The sequence below is a fragment of the Budorcas taxicolor genome, chromosome 7, assembly GCF_023091745.1.
Source record: "Budorcas taxicolor isolate Tak-1 chromosome 7, Takin1.1, whole genome shotgun sequence".
In the NCBI taxonomy this organism is placed as follows: domain Eukaryota; kingdom Metazoa; phylum Chordata; class Mammalia; order Artiodactyla; family Bovidae; genus Budorcas; species Budorcas taxicolor.
The window spans coordinates 5,599,204-5,626,666 of NC_068916.1; the positions used below are offsets into that span (position 1 = coordinate 5,599,204).

At 47.2% G+C, this 27,463-nt stretch overlaps 2 protein-coding genes and 1 non-coding gene across 3 annotated transcripts in view; 2 read left to right on the plus strand and 1 right to left on the minus strand.

Annotated features, from left to right (window-relative positions):
• Positions 1-385: 385 nt before the first annotated feature.
• On the plus strand, positions 386-2,209 carry LPAR2 (lysophosphatidic acid receptor 2). The gene is made up of 2 exons (XM_052644269.1): positions 386-1,118; positions 1,896-2,209. Exons 1-2 carry the CDS (start codon positions 386-388, stop codon positions 2,207-2,209), a joined length of 1,047 nt encoding a protein of 348 aa, XP_052500229.1.
• Positions 2,210-5,801: 3,592 nt separating this feature from the next.
• PBX4 (PBX homeobox 4) overlaps positions 5,802-27,463 on the plus strand; it is a 62,883-nt gene continuing 41,221 nt past the window's right edge. The window contains exon 1 of the mRNA XM_052644023.1: positions 5,802-5,953. Coding sequence (XP_052499983.1) covers positions 5,802-5,953 — 152 coding nt within the window. The remainder of the gene's footprint in view (positions 5,954-27,463) is intronic.
• Positions 20,920-21,025, minus strand: LOC128051862 (U6 spliceosomal RNA). The gene has a single exon (XR_008199781.1). It is a non-coding gene; the product is annotated as a U6 spliceosomal RNA (small nuclear RNA).

The window sequence follows — 27,463 nt, forward strand, 5'->3', positions numbered from 1 at the left end:
CCATGGAGCATTCTTTTCCAGGTCAGCCCTGTCCCCACCAGTGCCGCTTTGCCATGAGGCATCTTCCCTGGTGGTCAGACGTCTGGTAAAGAATCCGCCTGCAATGCGGGAGACATGGGTTCCATCCCTGGGTTGGGAAGATCCCCTGCAGAAGAGAAAGGCTACCCACTCCAGTATTCTGGCCTGGAGAGTTCCATGGACTATACAGTCCTTGGGGTCTCAAAGAGCTGGACAGGACTGAGCGACTTTCGCTTTCACTTTCATCTGAGTTTGAGACACTTGCCCTTCCCATCTTAACCCTCCCTCTGGCTGCTGCTCCCCTCTGTGTCCTTCCACCAAGGACTGCCTGTACTGACTTCCCCCTCTCTGCCCCCAGACAGTCACCATGGGCCAGTGCTACTACAATGAGACCATCGGCTTCTTCTACAACAACAGCGGCAAGGAGCTCAGCTCCCACTGGCGGCCCAAAGATCTGGTCGTGGTGGCGCTGGGCCTGACTGTCAGCGTGCTGGTGCTTCTGACCAACCTGCTGGTCATCGCAGCCATCGCCTCCAATCGCCGCTTCCACCAACCCATTTACTACCTGCTCGGCAACCTGGCCGCAGCTGACCTCTTTGCCGGTGTGGCCTACCTCTTCCTCATGTTCCACACAGGCCCGCGCACAGCCCGGCTGTCACTCCGGGGCTGGTTCGTGCGGCAGGGCCTGCTGGACACGAGCCTGACGGCCTCCGTGGCCACACTTCTGGCCATTGCCGTGGAGCGGCACCGCAGTGTGATGGCCGTGCAGCTGCACAGCCGCCTGCCCCGAGGCCGGGTCATCATGCTGATTGTGGGTGTGTGGGTGGCCGCGCTGGGGCTGGGGCTGCTGCCCGCCCACTCCTGGCACTGCCTCTGTGCCCTGGACCGCTGCTCTCGAATGGCCCCCCTGCTCAGCCGCTCCTACCTCACCGTCTGGGCGCTGTCCAGCCTGCTCGTCTTCCTGCTCATGGTGGCTGTCTACACCCGCATCTTCTTCTATGTGAGGCGGCGAGTGCAGCGCATGTCCGAGCACGTCAGCTGCCACCCCCGCTACCGTGAAACGACGCTGAACCTGGTCAAGACGGTTGTCATCATCCTAGGTGAGTGGTACCCTGCTTCCTGACTGCCAGTCTGATCGAGCGTGATGGGTGGGGATGATTTGAGTGGGGAATGTTCTCCAAGGAAGTGATACCTGCGATGAGGCCAGGGAAGAGTTCCAATCAGCGGGAACGGAAAGTGAGATCTCCAACAGGACCAGCCCAAAGAGAAAAGAAGGCCTGCGTAGCTGTTCTGTGAGGAGAGGTCAGCACAGCCTTAAAGGGGACAGACAGGAGCTTGTTCTGAGTTCCGTGGGAATTTAAGGGTTCTTAGCCAGGAGTAATGAGGTCAGTTCGGCTGTTAATGTAGAATGGTCTGGGTTGAGGACACACACCACCCCCAAGAAACAGAATAACTCTTCCCAATCATTCCTTTTCCCCCACCAACTAACTGGCCAGTCCCACAGTGACCTTTCCACCAAAGAATCTTCGGTGTCCAGGGTCCTGTCCACTGTGTGCATGCGTGCTCAGTCATGTCTGACTCTTTTCAACCCCATGGACTGTAGCCTACCAGGCTCCACTGTCCATGGGAGTTTCCAGGCAAGAATACTGTAGCTGCCATTTCCTACTCCACCTGTCCACCGTATACCAGTTAGGAAAGGCAGACAAATCAGAGAAAGGTTCCCCTTCTTAGCTGTTCTGCCCATCATGCTGCAAAGGCAGCAAGACAGGAAGCATTTCCTTGTAAACCGCTCAGCTGTCGCCCAAGATCTAGAGATTCCCTCCAGCTTTGAGCGGTTGTAACAGCTGGCCCTGCTCACATCAGGCTCTATCCCACAGGGGCGTTTGTGGTCTGCTGGACGCCGGGCCAGGTGGCGCTGCTCCTGGATGGTCTGGGCTGCAAGTCCTGCAACGTCCTGGCAGTGGAGAAGTATTTCCTACTCTTAGCCGAGGCCAACTCTCTGGTCAATGCTGTGGTGTACTCCTGCCGTGACGCTGAGATGCGCCTCACTTTCCGCCGTCTCCTCTGCTGTCGGTGCCTCCGCCCATCTACCCATGAGTCTGTTCGCTACACAGCCTCCACTCACACAGGCACTAGCACTCGCATCATGCTTCCTGAGAATGGCCATTCCCTGATGGACTCCACCCTTTAGCTAACCTTGGACTTCAGCAGGGTACAGCAAATGCCACATTGCTGCCCCAGCCACTGTGGATGCACCTGGCTCTACCCAGTCTGCGGGCCAGACTTAAAGGCAGACCGTCAGTCTCACATGGCATGAACCACTGCCAGCCCTACCCAGGCACACAGCTGTGCCTATCTCTGAGCCTGCGGGTTAGGGTCATCTATGCAACTGGGAGAGAGCTGAATGGGGTGCAAGAATCGGGCTCTGAAGTCATCTCAGGTTGAGGGGCTTTTTAACAGACACTTTTCTACTTTTTTGTGCACATGCCTGGTAACCCTGTGGACTGCTTTCTTGTCTGGGGTGGTGTAGATGATAAAGATGAGAGAGATGAGGACTCTCGGACCACGCGGCCCAGGGAAGCAGGGTAACAAGGATGGATTATGGGTGCCCCGTCTGCCTGAGGCTGTTTAGGGGCACAGACAGGAGTGCTGAGTGTGAGCTGGGAAAGGTCTGTGACCCCTTGCAGCCTCCAAGGGTCTTGCCTGTCCCCATGAGAACTGAGGCAGTCTACAAGGAGGGCATGATTTAAGGAGTAAACTTTTCTACTCTGAGATCTCCAAAGCCTCTTCTGTTGTTAGCTTGGTCTGTCTGTCCCTGTGTCCCAGAATTGTCCACCTTGGCTCAGAATGAGCTGGGATCCTTCAACATGGCATCTCCTCGGCCCTATCCTCAGTCCCCCTTGGTCTCGTTCCTTTGTCCTCTGTCTCCTCCCCCTGTTCCCCTGCCTCCGTCTTGCCACCTGCCTGTCTCCATCCCCTGGACCCAGAGTGGTTCCTGGCCTGTGTAAGCCTGCTGCTTGCCCTTTTGTCTGAGTCCAGGTTGTTAATAGTCAGGTGTGTCTATCCCCTTGCCCACTCTATCACCTACCTATAATAGAAGGGCTAGGGGTTGTGCGGTCCATGGACCAGCATGCAGGATTTTAAAGTTGCCATTTCTCAAGCTCCTCTGCTGTGCCTGGCACACAGATATGTACTTTACTCTTTGCGACCCCATGGACTGCAACACGTTAAGGCTTCCCTATCCATCACCAACTCCCAGAGCTTGCTCAACTCATATCCATTGAGTCGGTGATGCCATCCATTTCATCCTCTGTCCCCCCTTTTCCTCCTGCCCTCTGTTTCCCAGCATCAGGGTTCTTTAGGTACATTATTTAATCACCATCTGCTTCTTGTGGCAAAGGTGTTATACATATTTTTCATGTGAGGACAGTGGCCCAAAAAGATCGAGATTTGGCCCATGGTCACATAGCTTCAGAAGGACACAAGGGGCTAGAGAGGCCCCTGAAGAAAGGGCTTCAGTTTTCCATCAAGTCCAGAATTGGTCACAAGCTCAGCCCGGCTTTGCCCGCTTCACTCTATGGTCTCAGATGTGCCAGACCCATGATGAACCCCCTCTCAGATGCTCATAGAGGCAATGTGCTAGGCGCAGAGTGAACCAGGATCTGGGTTCTCTGCTTCCACACCTAGCCAGAATTTGAACCCAGGCCTCCCATCAGAGACCAAACTCTTAAACTACTAAAGCATTCATTGCCAAAGAACCAAAAACATGTAGGTCTTTCTACATGAAATGGGGCTGGGTTTCCCTTTGGAAAACTCTCCCGGCCCTACAACAGCTCTGTGAGGAGGCAAGAATAAACTGGGGTGCTAGGTATCCCAGGGTCCAAGGTGGGCAGTGTGGTTCCTGAATTGCCCGAAGTGATGACCTTGGCCAGCACCTCTACCCCACAGATGAGTATGCAGTCCTTGTCTCCATGGAGCTCCGTGCCTGTTGGACAGGAGTATTTGTTTCAGGTGCAGAGGCAATCAGTTCCTGTGGGGTGGGAACCGCCCCCAGTGGTCTCCAAAGGCAGCTCTGTTTCATGTGCTCTGAGCGGGCTGCTGTTGCATCAGCATCTTCCAGGTTCTAACCCACACAGTTCTGGTCTCCTTTGGGATCTTGTGCCGTCAGTTTTTCCCTCCCCTGTAGGTTCACTCCTGTCCGCCAGGTGACCAGGTTTTTTTGTCTCAGACGGTACTCATAGCTTTCAACCCCCTCCTCCCACCACTATTCTCTGAAGGACACCAAAGTTACCGACCACTTTTCAGGTCTTTTGTGTCGTCACTGACCACTGTAGTCACTGACATTTCCGTGGTCTCCACGTGGTCTAGTACTTCTGTTAACGGGCCATGTCGTGGTTTTCACATTAGATGGTGTTCGCATTTCCTCTCCAACAGTAGTGGGAAGAAGATTCTGAAATGTTCACAGGAAGTTGAAGTTCCTTTCTGAGCCTGTGTCAGAAATCTGTCCCCAAAGCAAACAGGCTCGAGGAGGTCCCATGACTTTGGAGAAGTGATTTATGGCCAATAATAAATCCTTTTCTCTCACACAAAAATCCTCTGATGGTGGGAGTCCTAACAGCTAGAAACAAAGGCCTGTGAAGATTCACTCTGCTTTGGGGGTGCATCAGGGTAGGTCCTCAGAAAGCATCCTTCCCATGCTAGCGAAAGAATGAATAAACAAGCAAGGTCACTCTTAAGCTGAATCTTGAAAGGTGAATTGGTTTCTGCAGCTGAGAAAATCATTCAGTTTTAACTCCCAGCCACCATCACCACATATTCCTGTGCCACCCATGGAACACTGGAGGTGCAGCAGGGGGAGCCAGGAGGCCGGAAGCCCCAACCCACCTGATGGGACCTAGGCTGAGGGACGCACTAGCTCACTGAGCAGGGATCTGGGGCTCAGGGTTTCTGTAGATTGTGTGTGTGGCGGCGGAGGGGTGGGGGGGTGGGGCTGTTGATGGGGTTCTGAAAGGCAAGGGAAGGTCTGAAAATAAAGGGTGGCTTGAAGAAAGAGTGGAGTGCCTGAGAAGTTAGGATCTGAGATGTATAGGTTCCTGAGGGATGCTCTGAGACATGGGAGCCTATGAAAAGGGGAGGGGGGTGGGCTCTGGCTCTGAGGAGAAGTAAAGTGCCTCTGAGCAGGAGCGGTCGCTCTGAGGAAATGCGGAAGGCAGAGATGTGAGAGATGGGAGTCTCCAAAGCAGAACAAACACGGTGTCGCCCGCTCCGGCTGGAACAATGTGGGCTTAGTCGCTCAGTCCGACCCCATGAACTGCAGCCCGCCAGCCTCCTCCGTCCACGGGAGTCTCCAGGCAAGAATACTGGAGTGAGTTGCCATGCTCTACTCTAGGGGATCTTCCCAAGCCAGGGATCGAACCCAGGTCTCCCGCATTGCAGGCGGATTCTTTACGGTCTGAGCCAGCGGGGAAGAGGGAGGGGGTTAAAATGGAAAGCGCCGTTGCCTCAGCAACCTCCAAAAGAGTCCCAGGCCGTTGAGTGGGGCTGGTGGGGGCGTGTCTCTAGGCGGTGCGGGGATGCTTGGGCGGCGGTGGTTGGCTGGCGGCGGTAGTAGGGCGTGTCCCTAGGCGGGGCGCAGCCGCCTGGCTGGCGGCGGTTGGCCGTGGGCGGCGGCGAGGGCCGGGGCTCCGAGGTGAACGCACTGGGCGCCCGGACTGCGGCAGTTGGCTACGACGTCTGCGCGAGCTCTCCAGGCTCGCCAGCTCCTGGTTGAGCACCCGCAGCTCATGGACGCTCCGCAGCGCCCGCCGCGCCCCGCGCCGCCACCGCCTGCCCCGCGCCGCTCGCCGCCCGGGCCCCCACCGGGCTCCAACACAGGAGACGTCCTGCAGCAGATCATGGCCATTACCGACCAGAGCCTGGACGAGGCGCAGGCCAGGTGCTGGCGCGGATTCGGCGGGGGGCCATCCAAAGTCGCTTCACTGAAGGGGGCGGGCCGAGGGGCCAGGACCGGGGCAGCTGGGGTCGTGAGGGGTGAGGAAGGTGCAAGGTGAGAGATGCGATGAGTCTCTGGGCGGAGAGAGGGAGGGCAGGGCGCATGGGACGGGGAGGCTTGAGGAGGACTGAAGCCGGATTCTGAGGCCGAAGGGACGTGAGGGGTTAAAATGGAACAGATTGAAAGGGAGCTTATGGAGCTAAGCAGTTGAGTGATAGATTTTAAGAGCTCGTCCTGAGGTGAGAGGGATGGGTTGAAGGAGAGTTTGTGGATGGAGAGGTTTATGGTGAAAGGTGGTTTCAAAGTTTATGAAATGTAAGAGGGAAGAGTTTTGGAGATGAGGGGTGTAAGAGCTGAGAGGTGGGTTCACACAGGATTTGTGAATAATGGACAACTGAATGAATCAGTGGTATTTATGAAGATGGGAAATTGAGGGGGCCGGTAATGGAGAATGAGTTGTAGGAAATAAGACTGGAGAATAAAGAGATGGTGTCGTTTGATTTGGGAATGATCCAGTAAAAAAGTCAGTGGGGAAGCTGAGTGGAGACAAAGGATCCCCCTCTTTTTTTAAATTAATTTGGCGAATATTTGTTCGATACTATGTGTGGGGCACGGAGCGGGGTGCTGTCATAGTCACTGTGGTCAAGCTAATGGTTTGACAGAGAGAAAATAATAACAAAACTAAGTTGCGAGGAAAACTGTAAGTAAAGGGATGGAAAGCTGTGGGAAGCCAGGTGGAGAGGGCACCGCACCTTCAGAAGCCCCAAGGTGGGAAAGGGCGGGAAGAAAGCAGAGCTAGGGACTGAAAGTCCCCAGTAGAGTGGAGAGAGTCTGGAACCAAGATCACATGGGGATGACAAGCTTCGGGAAGGAGTCTGGGTTTTATTTCAGGTGTAGTGGGAAAATCACAGTGGTTTTTATGTCTCACCTCCACCTACCATTTGTCAGCCAGCCAGGATTGGTAGAAGGTGCTTCACAAGGCAGCCCATTATGTCTGGGGTCTGCTTGAATTATTAGAACTAACATTATTAGATAATTAGATAACTAATATGATTATTAGAATTACTAGAACTAACCTTTTAGAACTAACACCCAAAAAAGATGTCCTTTTCACTATAGGGGACTGGAATGCAAAAGTAGGAAGTCAAGAAACACCTGGAATAACAGGCAAATTTGGCCTTGGAATACGGAATGAAGCAGGGCAAAGACTAATAGAGTTTTGCCAAGAAAATGCACTGGTCATAACAAATACCCTCTTCCAACAACACAAGAGAACACTCTACACATGGACCTCACCAGATGGTAAACACTGAAATCAGATTGATTATATTCTTTGCAGCCAAAGATGAAGAAGCTCTATACAGGCAACAAAAACAAGACCAGGAGCTGACTGTGGCTCAGATCATCAATTCCTTATTGCCAAATTCAGACTTAAATTGAAGAAAGTAGGGAAAAACCACTAGACCATTCAGGTATGACCTAAATCAAATCCCTTATGATTATACAGTGGAAGTGAGAAATAGATTTAAGGACCTAGATCTGATAGATAGACTGCCTGATGAACTATGGAATGAGGTTCATGACATTGTACAGGAGACAGGGATCAAGACCATCCCCATGGAAAAGAAATGCAAAAAAGCAAAATGGCTGTCTGGGGAGGCCTTACAAATAGCTGTGAAAAGAAGAGAGGCGAAAAGCAAAGGAGAAAAGGAAAGATAAGCATCTGAATGGAGAGTTCCAAAGAATAGCAAGAAGAGATAAGAAAGCCTTCCTCAGCGATCAATGCAAAGAAATAGAGGAAAAGAACAGAATGGGAAAGACTAGAGATCTCCTCAAGAAAATTAGAGATACCAAGGGAACATTTCATGCAAAGATGGGCTTGATAAAGGACAGAAATGGTATGGACCTAACAGAAGCAGAAGATATTAAGAAGACATGGCAAGAATACACAGAAGAACTGTACAAAAAAGATCTTCACGACCAAGATAATCACGATGGTGTGATCACTCACCTAGAGCCAGGCATCCTGGAGTATAAAGTCAAGTGGGCCTTAGAAAGCATCACTATGAACAAAGCTAGTGGAGGTGATGGAATTTCAGTTGAGCTGTTTCAAATCCTGAAAGATGATGCTGTGAAAGTGCTGCACTCAATATGCCAGCAAATTTGGAAAGCTCAGCAGTAGCCACAGGACTGGAAAAGGTCAGTTTTCATTCCAATTCCAAAGAAAGGCAATGCCAAAGAATGTTCAGACTACCGCATAATTGCACTCATCTCACATGCTAGTAAAGTAATGCTCAAAATTCTCCAAGCCAGGCTTCAGCAATACATGAACCATGAACTTCCTGATGTTCAAGCTGGTTTTAGAAAAGGCAGAGGAACCAGAGATCAAATTGCCAACATCCGCTGGATCATGGAAAAAGCAAGAGAGTTCCAGAAAAACATCTATTTCTGCTTTATTGACTATGCCAAAGCCTTTGACTATGTGGATCACAATAAACTGTGGAAAATTCTGAAAGAGATGGGAATACCAGACCACCTGACCTGCCTCTTGAGAAATCTGTATGCAGGTCAGGAAGCAGCAGTTTGAACTGGACATGGAACAACAGACTGGTTCCAAATAGGAAAAGGAGTACATCAAGGCTGTATATTGTCCCCCTGCTTATTTAATTTCTATGCAGAGTACATCATGAGAAACGCTGGGCTGGATCAAGTACAAGCTGGAATCAAGATTGCCGGGAGAAATATCAATAACCTTAAATATGCAGATAACACCACCCTTATGGCAGAAAGTGAAAAGGAACTAAAGTGCCTCTTGATGAAAGTGAAAGAGGAGAGTGGAAAAAGTTGGCTTAAAACTCAACATTCAGAAAATGAAGATCATGGCATCTGGTCCCATCACTTCATGGGAAATATATAGGGAAACATGGAAAGTGTCAGACTTTATTTTGGGGGGCTCCAAAATCACTGCAGATGGTGATTGCAACCATGAAATTAAAAGACGCTTACTCCTTGGAAGAAAAGTTATGACCAACCTAGATAGCACATTGAAAAGCAGAGACATTACTTTGCCAACAAAGGTCCATCTAGTCAAGGCTATGGCTTTTCCAGTGGTCATGTATGGATGTGAGAGTTGGACTGTGAAGAAAGCTGAGCGCCGAAGAATTGATGCTTTTGAACTGTGGTGTTGGAGAAGACTCTTGAGAGTCCCTTGGACTGCAAGGAGATCCCACCAGTCCATTCTGAAGATCAGCCCTGGGATTTCTTTAGAGGGAATGATGCTAAAGCTGAAGCTCCAGTACTTTGGCCACCTCATGCGAAGAGTTGACTGACTCATTGGAAAAGACTCTGATGCTGGGAGGGATTGGGGGCAAGAGGAGAAGGGGACGACAGAGGATGAAATGGCTGGATAGCATCACTGACTCGATGGACGTGAGTCTGAGTAAACTCCGGGAGTTGGTGATGGACAGGGAGGCCTGGCGTGCTGCGATTCATGGAGTCGCAAAGAGTCGGACATGACTCAGCGACTGAACAGAACTGAAATGAACTGAATTATTAGAAAATAGCAAAGCCCTTTTCGAAGATGAGGTCTTGTTGAATGGGACCTGTTTGGGGTAAAGGATGGTCCCTGGGGATGGGACCAGGGTCTGGAGTTGTGAATTGTATAGTGCCTAGAACCTTCTAGGGAGGACAGGTTACAAAGCCAGGTCAACAGCAGCCCCAGAAACAGAGGAGGCAAGTAAAAGGTGGATGTGGCAGGCTTTCTTCAAACTTTCTTTCCTCTGCTTCTTATAACATGCCAATTCTTTCCACAGTTTCAAGGCCTCTATCTGGAAAGTTAAGTGTCACATATATATACTTCCACCCCTACCCCCTTGGAGCAGTGTGCTAGGTGCTACAGAAACCAGGATGGCTAAGAGGTTCTCTTATAATAAGCTCATTCAGAAGTAAGGTGTGGGGGAGACTGACTTATAAACAGTCATCATAATAGCAGTGTGCGGATAGAGGTGATTCCTGGCACAAAGAGCTGAGCCGGGAGAGGGTGCCCTTCTGTGAGGCCCTGTCTGCTAAGCCAGTCTGAGAGCAAGGGCATTGTTGTGCTTTCCTTTGTATTCCCAGGGCTGTGCACAATACCTGGCACCTAGTATTCAGTCAAGTTTTGTGGCACTTAGATTCTGGAAGGATTGGTTGGAGCTAGGGAAAAGGGAAAACGGGCTTTTCACACCAAGGAACCACAGAAGCAGCGTTTTCAGTTCCTTCTGTTCTAGGCCTGGAGCTGCTTAAGCAGCTTGAACTCTGCTCAGACATAGCCTTCCTCAGGCATGTGGCACCCCAGCACAGCCCCGAGGCTGCTGCTTTTCTCTTAGGTAGGCTTTAGAATGGAATGCAGTCACTACTTGCTGTTCTCAAAGAGAGTCGTTTTTCTTTGAAGCCTAAGAAACTGAAAAGGGAGGGTATGGTACTTGCTTTACCACCACAGAGCTGTTAGGTAGCTGATTCCTGTTTTCCTTCTGAGGTAGAAAGCACCCTGGGGTGTCTATTTGGAGACTTTGGGGAGCTTTACATCTGCTCTGCTTCCTGCGTAGTCTCTAGATGAATTCGGGCCCTAAAAGTCACCCAAGTCCAGACACCAGTCTTTAGTCCTCTAGTGGGCGGGCCACTTACTCCATTTCGGAGAAAACACAGCTTGGGTGGGCCTGTTCCCTGAAAGGAATGGCTACTGACTCCAGTCTTCTTGCCTAGAGAATTCTGTGGACAGAAGAGCCTGGCGGGTTGAAGTCCACGGGGTTGCAGAGAGTCGGACATGACTGAGCGACTAACACTTTACTTCATTCCTCATAGTAAACCCAGCAGCCAGGTAGATTATCAACCTGGGCAGGGGAGCAGACTGTGTTTTCCTGATTGGCCAACTGGGTGAGACCTTTCTTAGCCTTCTTGACCCTGCGCTCTCTCTGTGCCTTCCCAACCCCTTCATAGCCCCTGGAATCCATTTAGCCCAACTGGCTGGCAAGAAAAAGCTTTTGATCTCAGATCTGAGACCCTCTCAACCTGCTTTGTCCATGCATGTGTGTTCAGTTTCTAAGTCGTACCTGACTCTTTGCAACCCATGGAGTGTATCCTGCCAGGCTCCTCTGTCGTGGGATTTTCCAGGCAAAAACATTAGAATGGGTTGACATTTCCTTCTCCAGGGGATCTTCCTGACCCCCAGATTGAACCCAGGTCTCCTGCACTGGCAAGTAGGTTCTTTACCACTGAGCCACCAGGGAAGCCCACTTTGTCACCATTAAATGTGTTTAAAGAAGGAAGACACACCTGTCCTCCTTAAACCTGGATTTTTCTTACACCCTTCTACGTTATTAGGAAGGCAGCTCCACGTGCTTGTGTGTAATTCATTTTGTCATTATAGCTTCAGCTTGATGGAGTCTTGGAATAGTGAACTGTGTATCGTTCTTCCTTCCGGCTACACAGATAGTAGATGGACACTGGGGACCTTGGAATGCACCGTCTTAGTTGAAATTCAGCCCTCATCAGCTGGAGACTTTCTGTGTAAGGGATAACCAGTTTCCTTGAATGATCTTCTGACTTTCTTGGGTGACACCCTGAGGTCTTCCTGGAGAAGGGACAGTTTTACAGTTTCTGACTTGGACCTTTCACTGACCATGTCCTCATTCATTTCTTATATGGAACCAGGAAGGCAGAAAATTTTCTCTCATTTGCCAAAGATTTTCTGAGTATATCGCTCTATCATGTATAGCCTTATTTTTTAGAATAGTGCCTTTTTCATTTTGAAGTTGACATAGTTTTTTTTTTTCATTTGCTTCTTTTGAATGCCTTTATGGATACCTTTGAAACCCTTTATGAAGGGTTTATGAGACTGCCAGATTCGGGTTGAAGGCTCTTCTGTCAGGACAGTCAGGCTCCAAACTCCTCCCAGAGTTCTTAACCAGTGTTTGAATCGTGGGCCGCTCTGAAAATCTGGTGCAATCTCTGGTCCCCCACCCCACTACCGTGGCCCCAAACAGTGTACTTGTCTACCACACCTTTGAGAATCCTCAGGCTTCAGTTGCCCTGGGATCTGAAAGCTGCCAGTCATCAAAGGCTGGTGGACTTACTTTTGTCTAGTAGTGAGATTCCTAAGAAGTCAGGGTGAAAACTCTGGACCTGGCAAAGCTGACGGGTGAGTTTTGGAAATTTGATTTAAAAAGGGGCCACACTCGCCCTCTGCGATGGCCCACATTCTGTCTGTGGAGTGTGCTTCTCTCTGAATCTAAATAAACCTACTTCTTACCTATCACTTGTCTCTCACTGAATTGTTTCTGTGATGAGACGTCAAGACCCTGAGCAAAAATAGTCTATAAAAACTAACCACACCAAATTTCACCACTCGCCCTCTGCAATGGCCCATACTCTGTCTGTGGAGTGTACTTCCCTCTGAATCTAAATAAATCCACTTCTTACCTTAAAAAAAAAAAGGAAGCAGAATGGTCAGCGGTGTCACCCTGGAGCCCCAGCTTCAGGCCTGATGTTCTGGGAGAAGCAGCTAAAGAGGACTGGCCTTCAGGTCATTTTGCGTGTTGGAAGGACAGACGGATTGCGCTGCCAGATTGGCAGACTTGGCTGTTGTGGGCACTTCTTGACCGTTTGCTTGCAAGGAAATGCAGGTACTCGCTACACTGTCCATTGTGGTAGCAATTTAAATGCATTAAAATTGGGGACTTCCTTAGTATCCCAGTGGTTAACACTCTGCACTTCTATTTCAGGGGGCACAGATTCAGTCCCTGGTTGAGGAACTAAGATCCCACATGCCATGCAGAGCAGCAAAAAAATAATAATAATTAGAAATAATAAAATGCATTAAAAGTAAACAGAGTTAAACATTCAGTTCCTCAGTCACACTAGCTATATCTCAAGTGCTCAGTAGCCACATGTGGCTAATAGCTACTATATTAATGAAGGTAAAAAACATTCCCGTCACTGCAGAAATTTCCAGACAACTGTGCTTTAGAGCAATGTGTCTCTCGGCTGGACCTGCAGCAGATCTCTGCAGAAATCCTGTTGCACTGCAGATTTTGATGTGCCAGGTCCCAGTGGGGCCAAAGAGTCCACATTTCTAACCATCTCCCAAGGGTGCTGATCCCTGACCACCCTTGGAGAGGTTGGACTCTCAAGAGTAGGGATGGATGGATCATTTTACCTTGTTTTTGTTGTTCAGTCGCTAAGCAGTGTCCGACTGTTTGTGACCCCATGGCCTGCAGCATCCCAGGCGTCTGTGTCCTTCACCATCTCCCAGAGCTTGCTCACATTCATATCCATTGAGTCAGTGATGCCATCCAACCATCTCATCCTCTGTCGTCCCCTTTTCCTGCCTTCATCTTTCCCAGCATCAGGGTCTTTTCCAAGGAGTTGGGTCTTTACGTCAAGTGACTAAAGTATTAGAGCTTCAGCTTCAGCAACAGTCCTCCCAATGAATATTCAGGGTTGATTTCCTTTGGGATTGACTGGTTTGATCTTCTTGAATAGATGGTTAATCTGACAAATGGAAATTATTTTTGAGCCCATATTGTGTGTGGGCATAAGGAATTTAAAATTAACCACAAGGGTCACATATTAGTGTTGTTTTGCCTACTTAATACAGAAAGAAAATTAGAAATGAACCAAATAAAAATCAGAAAATAGTTGATTGTTTTCCCCTGTAGATGATACTTTTGATCTGGGGGCTTGGGGCCCTGTTGTTTCAGCATCTGTTTAATTTCCAGTCCAAGGAAGTCAGGTTTTAGAGGTTCCAGGCGTTGTTTCTAATATTTTCTGTACATAGCCTATAAAACCATAGCTCAAATTTGTGTTAGTTTGTTGAATTTGAGTATAATAGCAAATGACCAATGGGGAATGGTACTAAGGTTTTTAGGGCAAAAAAGCTTTATATATAACAAATAAAAATATGATGAAGAGGGACTCCTAGTGGTCCAGTGGCTAAGATTCTGTGCTCCCACAGCAGGGGGCCCGGGTTCGATCCCTGGCTGGGGAACTAGATCCCACATTCCACAACTGAAAGGCCCTGCATGCTGCAATTAAGACCTGATGCAGCCAAATAATAAATTCATTAAATAAATAAAAATTTTAAAAAGGGATTACAATGCAACAGATGAGATTATATGATTAAAGAAACCCATCACTATTATACATGTGTTAGGAGCTAGCTACATGACATATGGGGTGGTACACCTGAAACTAAAAAGGTTATATTTAGAGGTTGGCTTTTAGGCAACATAATGGACACTTCAATTAGGACCTTCATAACTTTCCTTAGGAAGAAACGCTTTTTAATTGGATTTTTACTTATATGACTTGTAAGATATTTTCTACTGGTCAAAATTTGCGTGACTTTCTTAATTCCTCCAGTTTTTCTGCAGATTTTAGTTATAATATGGATTAAGTTCTGAATACTAAAAGATGGTGATGACATAAATTTGACTATTCTTAGAACTTACTCAAATGGCAAGGCATGTACTGTCAAGTGAATGGTGTGCCCCTTGTCTCAGGACCTCTGGGATACTAAACATGGGAACAGAGACCATTAGAAGTAAGCATCTTAGTGCATATCAGAGAGCATTCAGCCTTTCAACACACCCGTCAAAGAAGGCAAGGAGTCAGGAGAGGAATTTATGGTTCGTAATTTCCTAAAGCCAGATAGCATTAGCAAGAGAGGACCTATTAGTCCAAACCCGGGAAGTAAAATTTCAGCGCTCGAATTTTCTTTTTCATCACCCGTAAGGAGGTTCTGTAAATGCAAGTCGACTTGGCGCCTGGCAGTCTGTGTCCTTAGCCTGCTTGCAGGTTTTAGCTCTGCTTCTAGCTTAACACACTTAGCTTGACTTGATCTAGTGCCAAAGGAAAGTCTTGCTGTCCTTGGTGTACTTTTCCCAAGAGGTGGACTTTGCTGGTTTTAAAATGATTTCCTGAAGCTATCTAGGATCACAGCAAAATCCCTTTGGACATGGTTTTATCAATAAGTAAAGCGATATGTGACTGTTTCAGAAAAGTTTCATAAGTGAGCAGGCTTCGGTCATTTAAGCGACAGTGTGACTTTCCCGGTGGCTCAGGCAGTGAAGAATCCCCCTGCAGTGCAGGAGACCTGGGTTCTATCCCTGGGTTGGGAAGATCCCCTGGAGGAGGGCATGGCAACCCACTCCAGTATTCTTGCCTGGAGAATCCCATGGACAGAGGAGCCTAGCAGGCTACAGTCCATGGGGCTGCAAAGAGTCAGACACGTCTGAGTGACTAAGCATAGCACAGCACTCAGCACCTCTTTCAGAATACAGTGGTTGATGATGATGACGGCAGCCATCATTTCTGTCTCTCATTTAAATCTCCCAAAAACCCTAGGAAGTAGGTGGTTTCACTGAGCTTCTAGAAGAGGAACGGGACCTGAGTAAGAACTTGCCTGAGGTCAGATGACTAGGGTGTGGGTGGCTGGAGATTTGGCCTTATTCTCTTGAACTCTGGTGCTGACCTGCTGTCCTCCCTGTTCTCCCGGTGCCCCACGGGCTCCCTGGAGCATGACATCACTCAGAGGAGCTTGGAGCTGCCCCAAGACTGTGGAAGACTAGAAAGCTGGACTGAAGCATCAGAAGCTGTTTTTTAAAGTTCCTTCTTAAGCATTTAATCTCAACTGCTCAGTAACCTTTCCTTTTGTGCCAGGTTCTGGGGATACAGCAGTGAGTCGCAAAAGTTCACAGTTCAGGAGAGGCAGACACCGCAGAGTGCAGTGCAGGGGCGACCAGAGAGAGTGTGATGAGGAATCGATCAGCCAGGGCAAGAGAGACTACCTGTCAGCAAGATGAGAGCCCGTGGAATGTGCACCCTGGGACACCAGAGTCCAGCTGAAGTCAGGCTGGGTGTCAGAAGCATCCCCCGAGGAGGTGACTGTGGCCTGGATGAGAGGCTTTGCCTAGGCCAAGGAGGCAACAGTATTCCAGGCTGGGGCAGGCATGTGTGCAAGGAAGGCATGGAACATGTGGTTCTGTCAGACCGGAGTGGAGGGCAAGGCGGGGACTCAGCGGGGTGACTGCCTGTCTTCTCTGCTGTCCAGTCGAGCATGGATTCCTTGCCAAGCCCCAGGCAAGGAGTGAGCATGAGGTTTATTCTGCTCCTTGTATGAGTCCTTCTTGAGGCACTCCATCCGTCCTCAGGTGTTGGTCCTGGATCCGAAGAAAGCTGAGCAGTCACTGGCTCTTCTCTACCATCCATTCTTCAGAAATGTCTTGAGACACTCATTTCTCTTGCAGATTGAGCCTTCCAGTGGTTTAAGGACTCTTGCTCTTAGTTCTTATTAAAGCACCTTTCTTCTTTATTCATCACTTTCTCCTGCCCAAATCTAGTGTTTCCCCACCCCCTCCCTTTGGCCATGTCATGAGGCTTGCAAGATCTTAGTTCCCCAACGAGGGGTTGAACCCAGGCCCCAGCAGTGAAAGTGCCAATGTCCTAACTACTGGACCTCTAGGGAATTCTCCAAATGTGGTGTGTTCTGGCCATCATCCTCTTTGATTGTCTCTCTCGTCATGCGGCATTATTAAACCCCTTAATATGTTCTCTTCATTCTTAGAGTGGATGAGTGCCCACCAGGAGCTCAGCCCTATAACTGAGACCAGGAAGGAGGGGCTCCCAACCGAGCCCTGTGTGCCTTTGGCTTCTCCTCTCTTCTTTGGCCGTGGCAGCTACGGTTCCGCCCTAGTTTTTGATTCTCCACTTGCTCTACGTCAGTCTAGAGATGTCAGAGCTCTGCCACTTCATTTCTCCTCTATTAGTTTGACATCTCTAGCCTCTGCCTTTCCTTCAGTGAAATTCAACAAATCTTTGCCCAGTTATTGTGCCAAGTGTGGTGCTGGCCTGGACTTCCTAAAATGTGTAAGTTGAGGCCTTCATCATGCCCAGGCCAGACTTGGTAAGCACTGTCAATAGAACAGAGGAGGGAGTAATGAATCCAGGCTGGGACAGGCCAAACCATTGGAGTCTTGGACTTGACAGAAAGGTAGGACTTCCCCCAAGACCCCTGGAGAAGGGGACTGCTACCCACTCCAGTATTCTGGCCAGGAGAATTCCGTGGACTGTAGAGTCCATGGGGTTGCAAAGAGTCGAACACGACTGATCAACTTTCACTTTCACTTTTCACTCTCAGGACCAGCGGAGGGAGCAGGTCAGAGAGATGCTGGTGAAGAGCCTCAAATACTTTGCTGAGGGGTTTGAGTTTATTGGAGCAGATAGTGAGTAGCCATTTCATCTTGTGCTCAGAGAGATTCTCATCTCTCCATGGTTTTCAGTAAGAAATTTCGCGGCAGTGTCAATCGTGACCAGTCCACGGGCAAATTAGGAAATAAGAACATTGAAATGAGCTTTATGCAGTCTTAAACTTATTCTACATAAAGGTTGCTCTTTCATTCAAGTCCTACAGAGTTTTTCTTGTGTTGTATTGAATAATTGTCCTTGTTTCCTGGTGCCAAAGTTAGCTCCTGATTCAAGGCTTCATTTTGCTAAAATTGCTGTAATGATTTCCATGGTTGAACTTGGGTATCAGGACATATTCTCAGCTCCTATTTACTTAGCTGTTTTTGTTTCATCGTGTGTAAGTTTGTTTTTTGAATGACTGTACAAATGATTGATGATACCTACTATAGTTTGATTCTTCCTAGTTTACTAAGAAGTTTATTTTAAAATGCCAGGGGCATCTGCCTCCTGGATTGCATTCCCTTCTGGAGCTTGGCACCCTCTGTGAGTTTCTAGGTTTTCCATCAAGATTTTATTTCCTCAGAGTAGAGACCATGTCTTTAATTGTTGTTCTTCACCTCAGTCTGTCTCCAGGAGGTACATAATATTTGTCAGCTAAAACAGTTCTTCAGAAACGAAAATAATTAAGGGGATTTGATTCCGTCTTTTGTTGAGGTATTTGATCATTGTTGCTCTTAGGGAAGTTTTTTCAAGAAGTATCCTATTCTAAGGGATAAGATCTCTGGATGTATCTCTAAGTCAAATTTCTCAATAATTTAAAATGAGACCTTGTTCAGGAAATAAGTCAGAGAGAAAAAGATACATAGTGTGTTTTCACTTATATGTGGAATCTGAAAAATAAAGCAAGTGACCAAATAGAACAGAAACAGACTCAGAGAACAAACCAGTGGTTACCAGAGGGAAGAGGACTGGGGGAGAGGCTAAATAGGTGAAGGGGGTTAAAAGGTACAAACTAGTAGTTATGAAATAAGTAAGTTATAGAAACCTATATGCAGGTCAGGAAGCAACAGTTAGAACTGGACATGGAACAACAGACTGGTTCCAAATAGGAAAAGGAGTATGTCAAGGCTGTATATTGTCACCCTGCTTATTTAACTTATATGCAGAGTACATCATGAGAAACGCTGGGCTGGAAGAAGCACAAGCTGGAATCAAGGTTGCCAGGAGAAATATCAATAACCTCAGATATGCAGATGACACCACCCTTATGGCAGCAAGTGAAGAGGAACTAAAAAGCCTCTTGATGAAAGTGAAAGAGGAGAGTGAAAAAGTTGGCTTAAAGCTCAACATTCAGAAAACAAAGATCACGGCATCTGGTCCCATCACTTCATGGGAAATAGATGGCGAAACAGTGGAAACAGTGTCAGACTTTATTTTTTGCGGCTCCAAAATCACTGCAGATGGTGACTGCAGCCATGAAATTAAAAGACGCTTACTCCTTGGAAGAACAGTTATGACCAACCTAGATAGCATATTGAAAAGCAGAGACATTACTTTGCCAACAAAGGTCCATCTAGTCAAGGCTATGGCTTTTCCAGTGGTCATGTATGGATGTGAGAGTTGGACTGTGAAGAAAGCTGAGCGCCAAAGAATTGATGCTTTTGAACTGTGGTGTTGGAGAAGACTCTTGAGAGAACCTTCGACTGCAAGGACATCCAACCAGTCCATTCTGAAGGAGATCAGTCCTGGGTGTTCTTTGGAAGGAATGATACTAAAGCTGAAACTCCAGTACTTTGGCCACCTCATGCAAAGAGTTGACTCATTGGAAAAGACTCTGATGCTGGGAGGGATTGGGGGCAGGAGGAGAAGGGGACAACAGAGGATGAGATGGCTGGATGGCATCACCGACTTTGATGGACGTGGGTTTGGGTGAACTCTGGGAGTTGGTGATGGACAAGGAGGCCTGGTGTGCTGCAATTCATGGGGTCGCAAAGAGTCGGACATGGCTGAGCGACTGAACTGAACTGAACTGAACTGAGGAATTTTATGCACAGCACAGGGAATATAGACAATATTTTATAGTAACTTTGTTTTGAGTATAAGCTATAAAAACATTGAATTACTATGGTATACACCCTAGACTGGGCTTCCTAGTGGCTCAGTGGTAAAGAATCCATCTGCAAAGCAGGAGCCTCAGGGGACCTGGGTTTGATCCCTGGGTCAGGAAGATCGCCTGGAGAAGGGAATGGCAACCCACTACAGTATTCTTGCCTGGAGAATCCCATGGACAGAGGAGCCTGTGGGCTACAGTTCATAGGGTCGTAAAGAGCTGCATACCACTGAAGTAATTTAGGACGCACACACACCCAAAACTAATGTAGCATTGTAAGTCAACTATACTTTAATAAAAAATTAGTAAACAACTACCCCAAAAGTAAATGAAACAATACTTTGTTCAGGAAGGCAGATCATTCTATAATTTGAAAAAGTAAATAATAACTAAAATTAGAGGCTGTAGTACACTGTTGGTAGGAGCCAGGATGTGATTCATGTTCTATTCATTGCCACAGTCCTTTCTCCTTGTACAGTGACCACTATATAGTAGTGCCTCAATGTTTGTCCCGTAAATATTGAATAAGCATGGTTGGAGGGTGGTAAAGCTGAATGCTTTAATTTTCTGGCATGATTCTATGTGATAATAGTTTTGTTACAGGTTGGTTTTAAAAGGATACTCACAGATTTGTTTTTTAATTTAGTTTATCCTCAGAAGTTTATTTAAAGGATTTATCGTTTCTCATTCATTGGAATTTTACATCTTCATAAACATGAACATTTTGTTTTATTTTAATGCAGATACTTGGTTGGGCAGAACATGTGATGTACTTGCCAGAGGTGCCAACACAGACCTTGTTTTTCTGCCCACAGTCCCCATTCACTGCCTTGCTATCTGGTCAGTTATCTGTTGCTATGTAACAAATTACCACACACCTAATGGCTTGAAACAACATACCTTTGTGATCTCAGTTTCCATGAGCAGGAATCTGGGCACATGTGAGCTGGGTCATCTGCTCAGGGTCTCGCAAGGCATCAGGCAAGGTGCTGGCTGGTCTGTGTTCCTATCTGAAGCTCTGGGTCCTCTTCCAGTCTCAGGGTTGTTGGCAGAACTGTTCCTTGCAGTTATAGGACAGAGGTTCTTATTTTCTTGCCAGCTGTCAGATGGGATCTGCTCTCAACTCTAAGAGACTCCCTAGAGTTCCGCGTGATGGCCCTCTCACAACATAGCAAGGATGTCCTGGCTTCAAGGACGACAGGTTACATTCCCCAGTCTACTAAACTGGAGTCATAACATAATGTAACAAAACCACAGGCAAGACTATATCATCACCGTTGCTGCCCTGCAAGTCACAGAATCTGCCCAAACTCAAGGAGAGAAGATCACACTCAGTGGGGTCACCTCAGGGTGTGTCCATCGCAGAAAATAATCCATCCTTTCTGGTGATGCTGTGAACTCCCTGGTCTGTCATATTTTATGAGATCATTAATGGTTTGCTGTCAGCTGATCACCTCTAGGCCAGGAACATGCTGAATGTTTAGACATTTGTTTACTGTTTATAATAAACCACAAAAAACATTCTGTGAAATCACTTTGTGTTCATTCAAAGGTGCTTTTATACTGTCTTTTTTTTTTTTTTAATATGGAACGCTTCATGAATTTGCGTGTCATCCTTGCGCAAGGGCCATGCTAATCTTCTCGTATCGTTCCAATTTTAGTATATGTGCTGCCAAAGCGAGCACTATACTGTATCTTAAGTAAGATGTTTTATAAGCAGGAAACTGACCTGGGAATAAACTTTCCTAGAATCCCCTTTGAGAAGCAAAGCAGCCAACTTTATGTTCTTTCCTCTTGCCTTGTATTTTTAGAATTACATCACAGAGGATAACAAGCTCTAACCAGAGTCCATTTTTATGATGATAATAACTGCTTCTATGGAAGGAAACCATTTCGGCATAATATCCTATGTGATCAACTACCGTACACTGTGTAAGAAGGACTAACATTTGGGTTCAGCTTTGCAGAGCACCGAATCTCATCGCCCATTAACCTTCTCATATTTGGCTTCAGAGATGTGTATCTTAGCTCTGCACCCCAACCCTAACCTTTTGAAAGGCATCCCGCAGGGGCACGTGGTGAATTTGGAAAGCATTTGAAAATGAGGGCGTTCTCCCTTGGATCAACATTATAGTGTGTTGCGGCAGGTGTTTGACCTTTCTCAGAGTGTTAATCACATCTGGCTTCCATAATGAAGCTACTGGTTTTCAGGTACATTATGTGTCCTTGGCAGCATCCTTTAATAATGGATGCTTAGATGACAGACAGCATTATAGGGTTTAAAATCATAAATGCTTTTAAACATTCAAAGCAGCAGTAAATGTTAAAATAATGGCATTTTGTTGCCATTTTGTTCAGATGCTCAGTCATGTCCAACTCTTTGTGAAACCATTTACTTCAGCATGCCAGGCTTCCCTGTCCTTCACTATCTCCCAGGGCTTGCTCAAACTCATGTCCATTGAGTAGGAGGTGATGCCATCAAGCCATGTCATCCTCTGCTGTCCCCTTCTTCTCCTGCCTTCAGTCTTTCCCAGCATCAGGGTCTTTTCCAATGAGTAGACTCTTCACATCAGTTGGCTAAAGTATTAGAGCTTCAGCTTCAACATCAGTCCTTCCAATGAATATGCAAGATTGATTTCCCTTAGGATTGACTGGTTTGATCTTGCAGTCCAAGGGACTCTCAAGAGTCTTCTCCAACACCACAGTTCAAAAGCATCAATTCTTTGGTGCACAGCCTTCTTTACGGTCCAACTCTCACATCCATACATGACCACTGGAAAACCATAGCTTTGACTATATGGACATTTGTCAGCAAAGTAACGTCTCTGCTTTTGAATATGCTGCCTAGGTTTGTTGTAGTTTTCCTTCCAAGGAGCAAGCATCTTTTAATTTCATGGCTGCAGTCACAATCTTCAGTGATTGATTTTAGAGCCCCCCCAAAATAAAGTCTGTCACTGCTTCCATTGTTTCCCCATCTATTTGCCATGAAGTGATGGGACTGGATGCCATGATCTTAGTTTTCTGAGTGTTGAGTTTTCAGCCAGCTTTTTCATTCTCCTCTTTCTCCTTCATCAAGAGGCTCTTTAGTTCCTCTTCGCTTTCTGCCATAAGGGTGGTGTCATCTGCATATCTGAGGTTATTGATATTTCTCCCATCCGCTTCTCCTCTTCAGATTTGCAATCTTGATTCCAGCTTGTGCTTCATCCAGCTGGGCATTTCACATGTCCTACTCTACACGTAAGTTAAATAAGCAGGGTGACAGTATATAACCTTGATGTACTCCTTTCCCAATTTTGAGCCAGTCTTTTGTTCCATGTCTGGTTCTAACCATCGCTTCTTGACCTGCATCCAGGTTTCGCAGGAGGCAAGTAAGGTGGTCCGGTATTTCCACCTCTTTAAGAATTTTCCAGTTTTCTGTGACCCACACAGTCAATGAAGCAGAAGTAAATGTTTTTCTGGAATTCTGTTTCTTTTTCTATGATCCAATAAATGTTGGCGATTTGATCTCTGGTTCCTCTGCCTTTTCTAAATCCAGCTTGTACATCTGGAATTTCTCAGTTCATGTACCGTTGAAGCCTAGCTACAAACAATCAAATTTGTATGCTGACTTCTCACATATATATACACCCTTGAGATTACAGTTATCCTTACTCTCTCTTGTGTTATCAAATCCCCTCCCTAGACTGGCTTTTGGGCATATAAACATGTGCTGGTGTCTCCCATCTTTAAAAACACACAAAGAAACAAAAACCTCCCTTGACTCTCACTGTCTTTGACTTGTACCTGGGATTTGGGTGGGTGTTTTTTTGTTTTTTTGGCTGTGCTGGGTCTTCCTTGCCTCTCAGGAGCTCTCCATTGTGGCATGCCAGCTTTCCTCCAGTTGCAGTGCGTGGGGGATCTCTAGTTGTGGGGCATAGACTCTAGAGCACGTCGGCCCACTAGTTGCTATGTGCTTGGTCCCTAGGCATGTGAGATCTGGATCAAACCCAAGTCCCCTGCATGGGAAGACAGATTCTTAACCACTGGACCGCCAGGGAAATCCCTAAGATTTGCTTTTAATCAGGTATAATAAGATGAAAGACAGAGACAACTTCAAAAGAAGAGTTCATCACTTAAAATTCCTGAGAGAAGGCAGTCCACGCCATGCAGGGCCACATGGGGAAGTGCCACAGGGGCAGAAGTGAAGAGAAAGCATGGCCTGGAGCCTTTATTATGATTTCCATGATGTGGCGCTAGTGGTAAAGAACCCGCCCGTCAATGCAGGAGACATAAGAGATGTAGGTTCGCTGCCTGGGTCAGGAAGATCCCCTGGAGGAAGAAGTGGCAACCCGCTTCAGTGTCCTTGCTGGGGAATCTCATGGACAGAGGAGCCTGACAGGCTACAGTCCATAGGGTCGCAAAGGGTCAGCCATGACTGAAGCAGCTTAGCATGCACGTGTGAGGGGGAAGCAGTGAGGCTGGGTAGACAACTAAGCAAGTTTGGGACTGGGTATTTTCAATAATTTCGGCAGTTCCTCTCTCCTCTTCTGGTACCTGGCACCTGGGGTGATTTAGGGCTAGGGGCATCTTGACTGATGCTGAGAGATAAAGCAGTAGGTAAGAATGTGGGCCTTGGATTGGAGTTTGCATATGGAAGACACACTCTCAGACAAGCATTGTGGATTTAGCTAGCCCTGGGAAAGTCGGTCTCTCCCTACCCCAGGATGTCAAAGTCAAAGCATCATAAAAGACAGAACATGCCGCAACTAAGACCGGTGCAGCCAAATGAATGAATGCATGCATGAATTTTTTAAAAATAAATAAAATAAGAAAAATTTTCAACATGACTAATATACACCCTTTCTTTTAGCACTCGCTGCATTTCTCTGCTGCTTTTTGTGATGGTGTCAGAGTTTGTGGTTGCTACTTCCACTTCCTCTCCCACCTCCACCCACCCTCTCCCAGCCTTCTCCTCCCTCTGCTGAGTCAGTGACCAGTGACCTCCATGTTGCTAAATCCAAGATCTCTTCTCCTGCTTCACCTCTCAGAAGCATTTCTCACAGAATACGTTTCTGTCTTTGAAACTGTTCTTGGTTCCTCCCCACTGGCAGTTTGGGCCCCAGTCTCCTCTGCAGGACTTTCTCATCATCTGCTTGGCCTCTCCAAGGCCAGATGGCTGAGCCTGGGGCCTGGGTTCCTCTATCTACATTCTCCCGTGGTGATTCCCTCAAGTCTTGTGACTTAAAAGTGCCATCTCTAGGCCCAAGGCTCCATCTTTACATTGCAAGAAGGCAGGGTGGACCCCTTCCAGGGCCAGAGGGTGGGCCCTCGTCTAACACTCAGAAATCAACTGTCCGAGAGGACACACAAGCTCACAGAACAAGAGACTCTATTGGGAAGGGGTGCCTGGGTGGAGAGAAGGGGAGTAAGGGAACCCGGGAGGACTGCTCTGCCACGTGGCTCGCAGTCTCAGGTTTTATGGTGATGCGGTTAGTTTCCAGATCGTCTCTGGCCAATCATTCTGACTCAGGGTCCTTCCTGGTGGTGCACGCATCACTCAGCCAAGATGGATTCCAGCGAGAAGGATCCTGGGAGGTTGGTAGGACATATGGTGTCTCCTTTTGACCTTTTGCATATTCTTCCCACTGGTGGTGGCTTGTTAGTTCCATATTTCTTACCAGGACCTCCTGTCACAAAATAACACGTAAATGGTTACTATGGTGCCTGGCCAGGGTGGGCAGTTTCACACAGTGTTTCCGCTAACATTTATGTTGTTTATCTCCAGCCTTGAGTCCATGCCTGTGTGCTATCTGCCTACGTGATTCCTCCTCTTGGGAAGTTTATAGGGATCTCAGGTATAACCTGATTAAAACACAGCCCTCTTTTCCAGACCCTCCCCCAAACATGCTCAACACTCAAACCCCCAAAGCCCTCCAGTCTCAACGGCTTCTTAGTATGACCCCTGAAGCACACGCAGCAAAAGAAAAAAAATAGATAAATTTGATTTCATTAAAATGAAAAATGAAAAACTTTCTTTATAGTGCCTCAAAGGACACTGTAAAGTCAAAAGACAGCTTATAGAATAGGAGAAAAAATTTGCAAATCATATTAGCATCTGGTATCCAGAATATATAAGGAAGTCTTACAACTCAACAATAAAAAAGAGCCTAATTTAAAAAGGAACAAAGGGGATTTCCCTGATGGTCCAGTGATTAAGAATCTGCCTCGCAATACAGGGAACTAGAGTGTGATCACTGGTCGGGGAACTAAGATCCCTCTTGCCACAGAGCTACTGAGGCCTCACCCTGCAACCGCTGAGCCTATGCACTCTGGAGCCAGCAGGCCACAACAAAAGACAAAGTCTGTGACCAAAACAAAAGACCCCACAGGACACATCGGAGACCGTGACTGATGCAACTAAGATCCAGTGCAGTCAAGTAAGTGAAGGATTTGAACAGACATTTTTCTAAAGAGTGGCCTGCTGTGCACCTGAAAGGACACAATATTGTAGACCAACGATTTGTTGTTGTTGCTGTTGTTTAGTCACTAAGCTGTGCCCGATTCTTTTGTGACCCCATGGATGTAGCCCACCAGACTCCTCTGTCCATGGGATTTCCCAGGCAAGAACACTGGAATGGGTTGCCATTTCCTTCTCCAGAGGATCTTCCCAAGCCAGGGATGGAATCCATGGTCTCCTGCATTGGCAGGCAAGTTCTTTACCACTGAGCCAGCTGGGAAGCCCATAAATCAATCATACTCCAGTAAATGTTAAAAATAAAAAGACCAAATACACCAGAAAAAAAGAAGAAGAAGGCTGATAGGACTTCCCTGGTGGCATGGTGGATAAGAATCCGCTTTCCAATGCAGGGGACCCAGGTTTGATCCCTGGTCCAGGAAGATTCCACAAGCCTTGGAGCAACTATGCCCGTGCACCACAACTTCTGAGTCCGCGCTCTGGAGTCCAAGAGCCGCAGCTACTGAGCCCCAGCGCCACCACTACTGAGGCCTACGGCCTAGAGCCACACGCCGCAACCAGGGGAGCCCTCATGCCTAGAACCTGTGCTCCTCGAGAGAAGCCAGCGCCATGAGAAGCCTGCTTAGCGCAACTAGGGAAAGCCCGCACTCAGCAATGAAGACCCAGTACAGCCAAAAAAAGTGACTAATAAATACTTGAAAAGATGTACGTCATTAGCCATTAGACAAATGCTAATCCAAACCACAGTGAAATACCACCTCACACCCACAGGGGTGGCTATAATTTAAAAAAAAAAACAAGTGTTGAGGATGTGGAGAAATTGAATCCCTCTTAAGTTGCTGAAAGGAAGGGGAAATGGTGCAGCCACTTTGCAAAAGTTGGCCATTTCCTTAAAAAGTTAAACGCAGAGTTACTATATGATCCAGCCATACTCCCTAGGTATGTGGTCGCACAAAAACACATTCATGTTCCTAGCAGCATTATTGATAATAATCAAAAGGTGGAAATAACCCAAATGTCCATCAACTGATGAACAGCTGAACAAAATATAATCTAACAATGGAGTATTAGTTGCCTGTAAAAAGGAAGGAAGCACCGATACACAGTATCATAGATGAACTTTGAAATCACGCTCTATGTCACCAAAGACCGCATGCTGTACGACTTCCTTTTATAGGAAATGTCCAGACAAATCTGTGAAAGCAGCTCAGGCGTTGCTGAGTGGGAGCGGGGAGAAATGTGGAATGACCACTAATGAGAACAGGATTTCTCCTTGGGGTGATGAAAGTGTCCTGGAATTAGGTAGTGGTGAGAATTGCATGTCACGAATTAGTCAAAAGTCACTGAATTATATACACCCTTAAGGGTAAACTTTATGACGTGTGAATTATATCAAAAAAATCGGCACTAATAAAAGTACAGTACATATCACGTGAAACCACCCTGTAAAATCCTCCGTCGCTTCTTGTGTTTGTTTCCTATTGCCAGCTGTGACAAATGACCACATCGTAGCTTAAAAAGCACAAATTTATGATCTTCCATTTCTGTAGGTTCCAAGTCCAACAGGGCTCTTGTTGGGCTAAAATCAAGGTGTCAGCAGGGGATTCCTACTGGAGGCTCTGGAAAAGTGTCCACTTCCTTACCTTTCCCAACTGCATTCCTTGGCTCA

Coding starts and splice junctions, on each gene's coding strand:
- LPAR2 (XM_052644269.1), top strand. CDS start 386: ATGGGCCAGTGCTACTACAATGAGACCATCGGCTTCTTCTACAACAAC. Junction 1,119..1,895: donor GACGGTTGTCATCATCCTAG/GTGAGTGGTACC, acceptor TCTATCCCACAG/GGGCGTTTGTGGTCTGCTGG.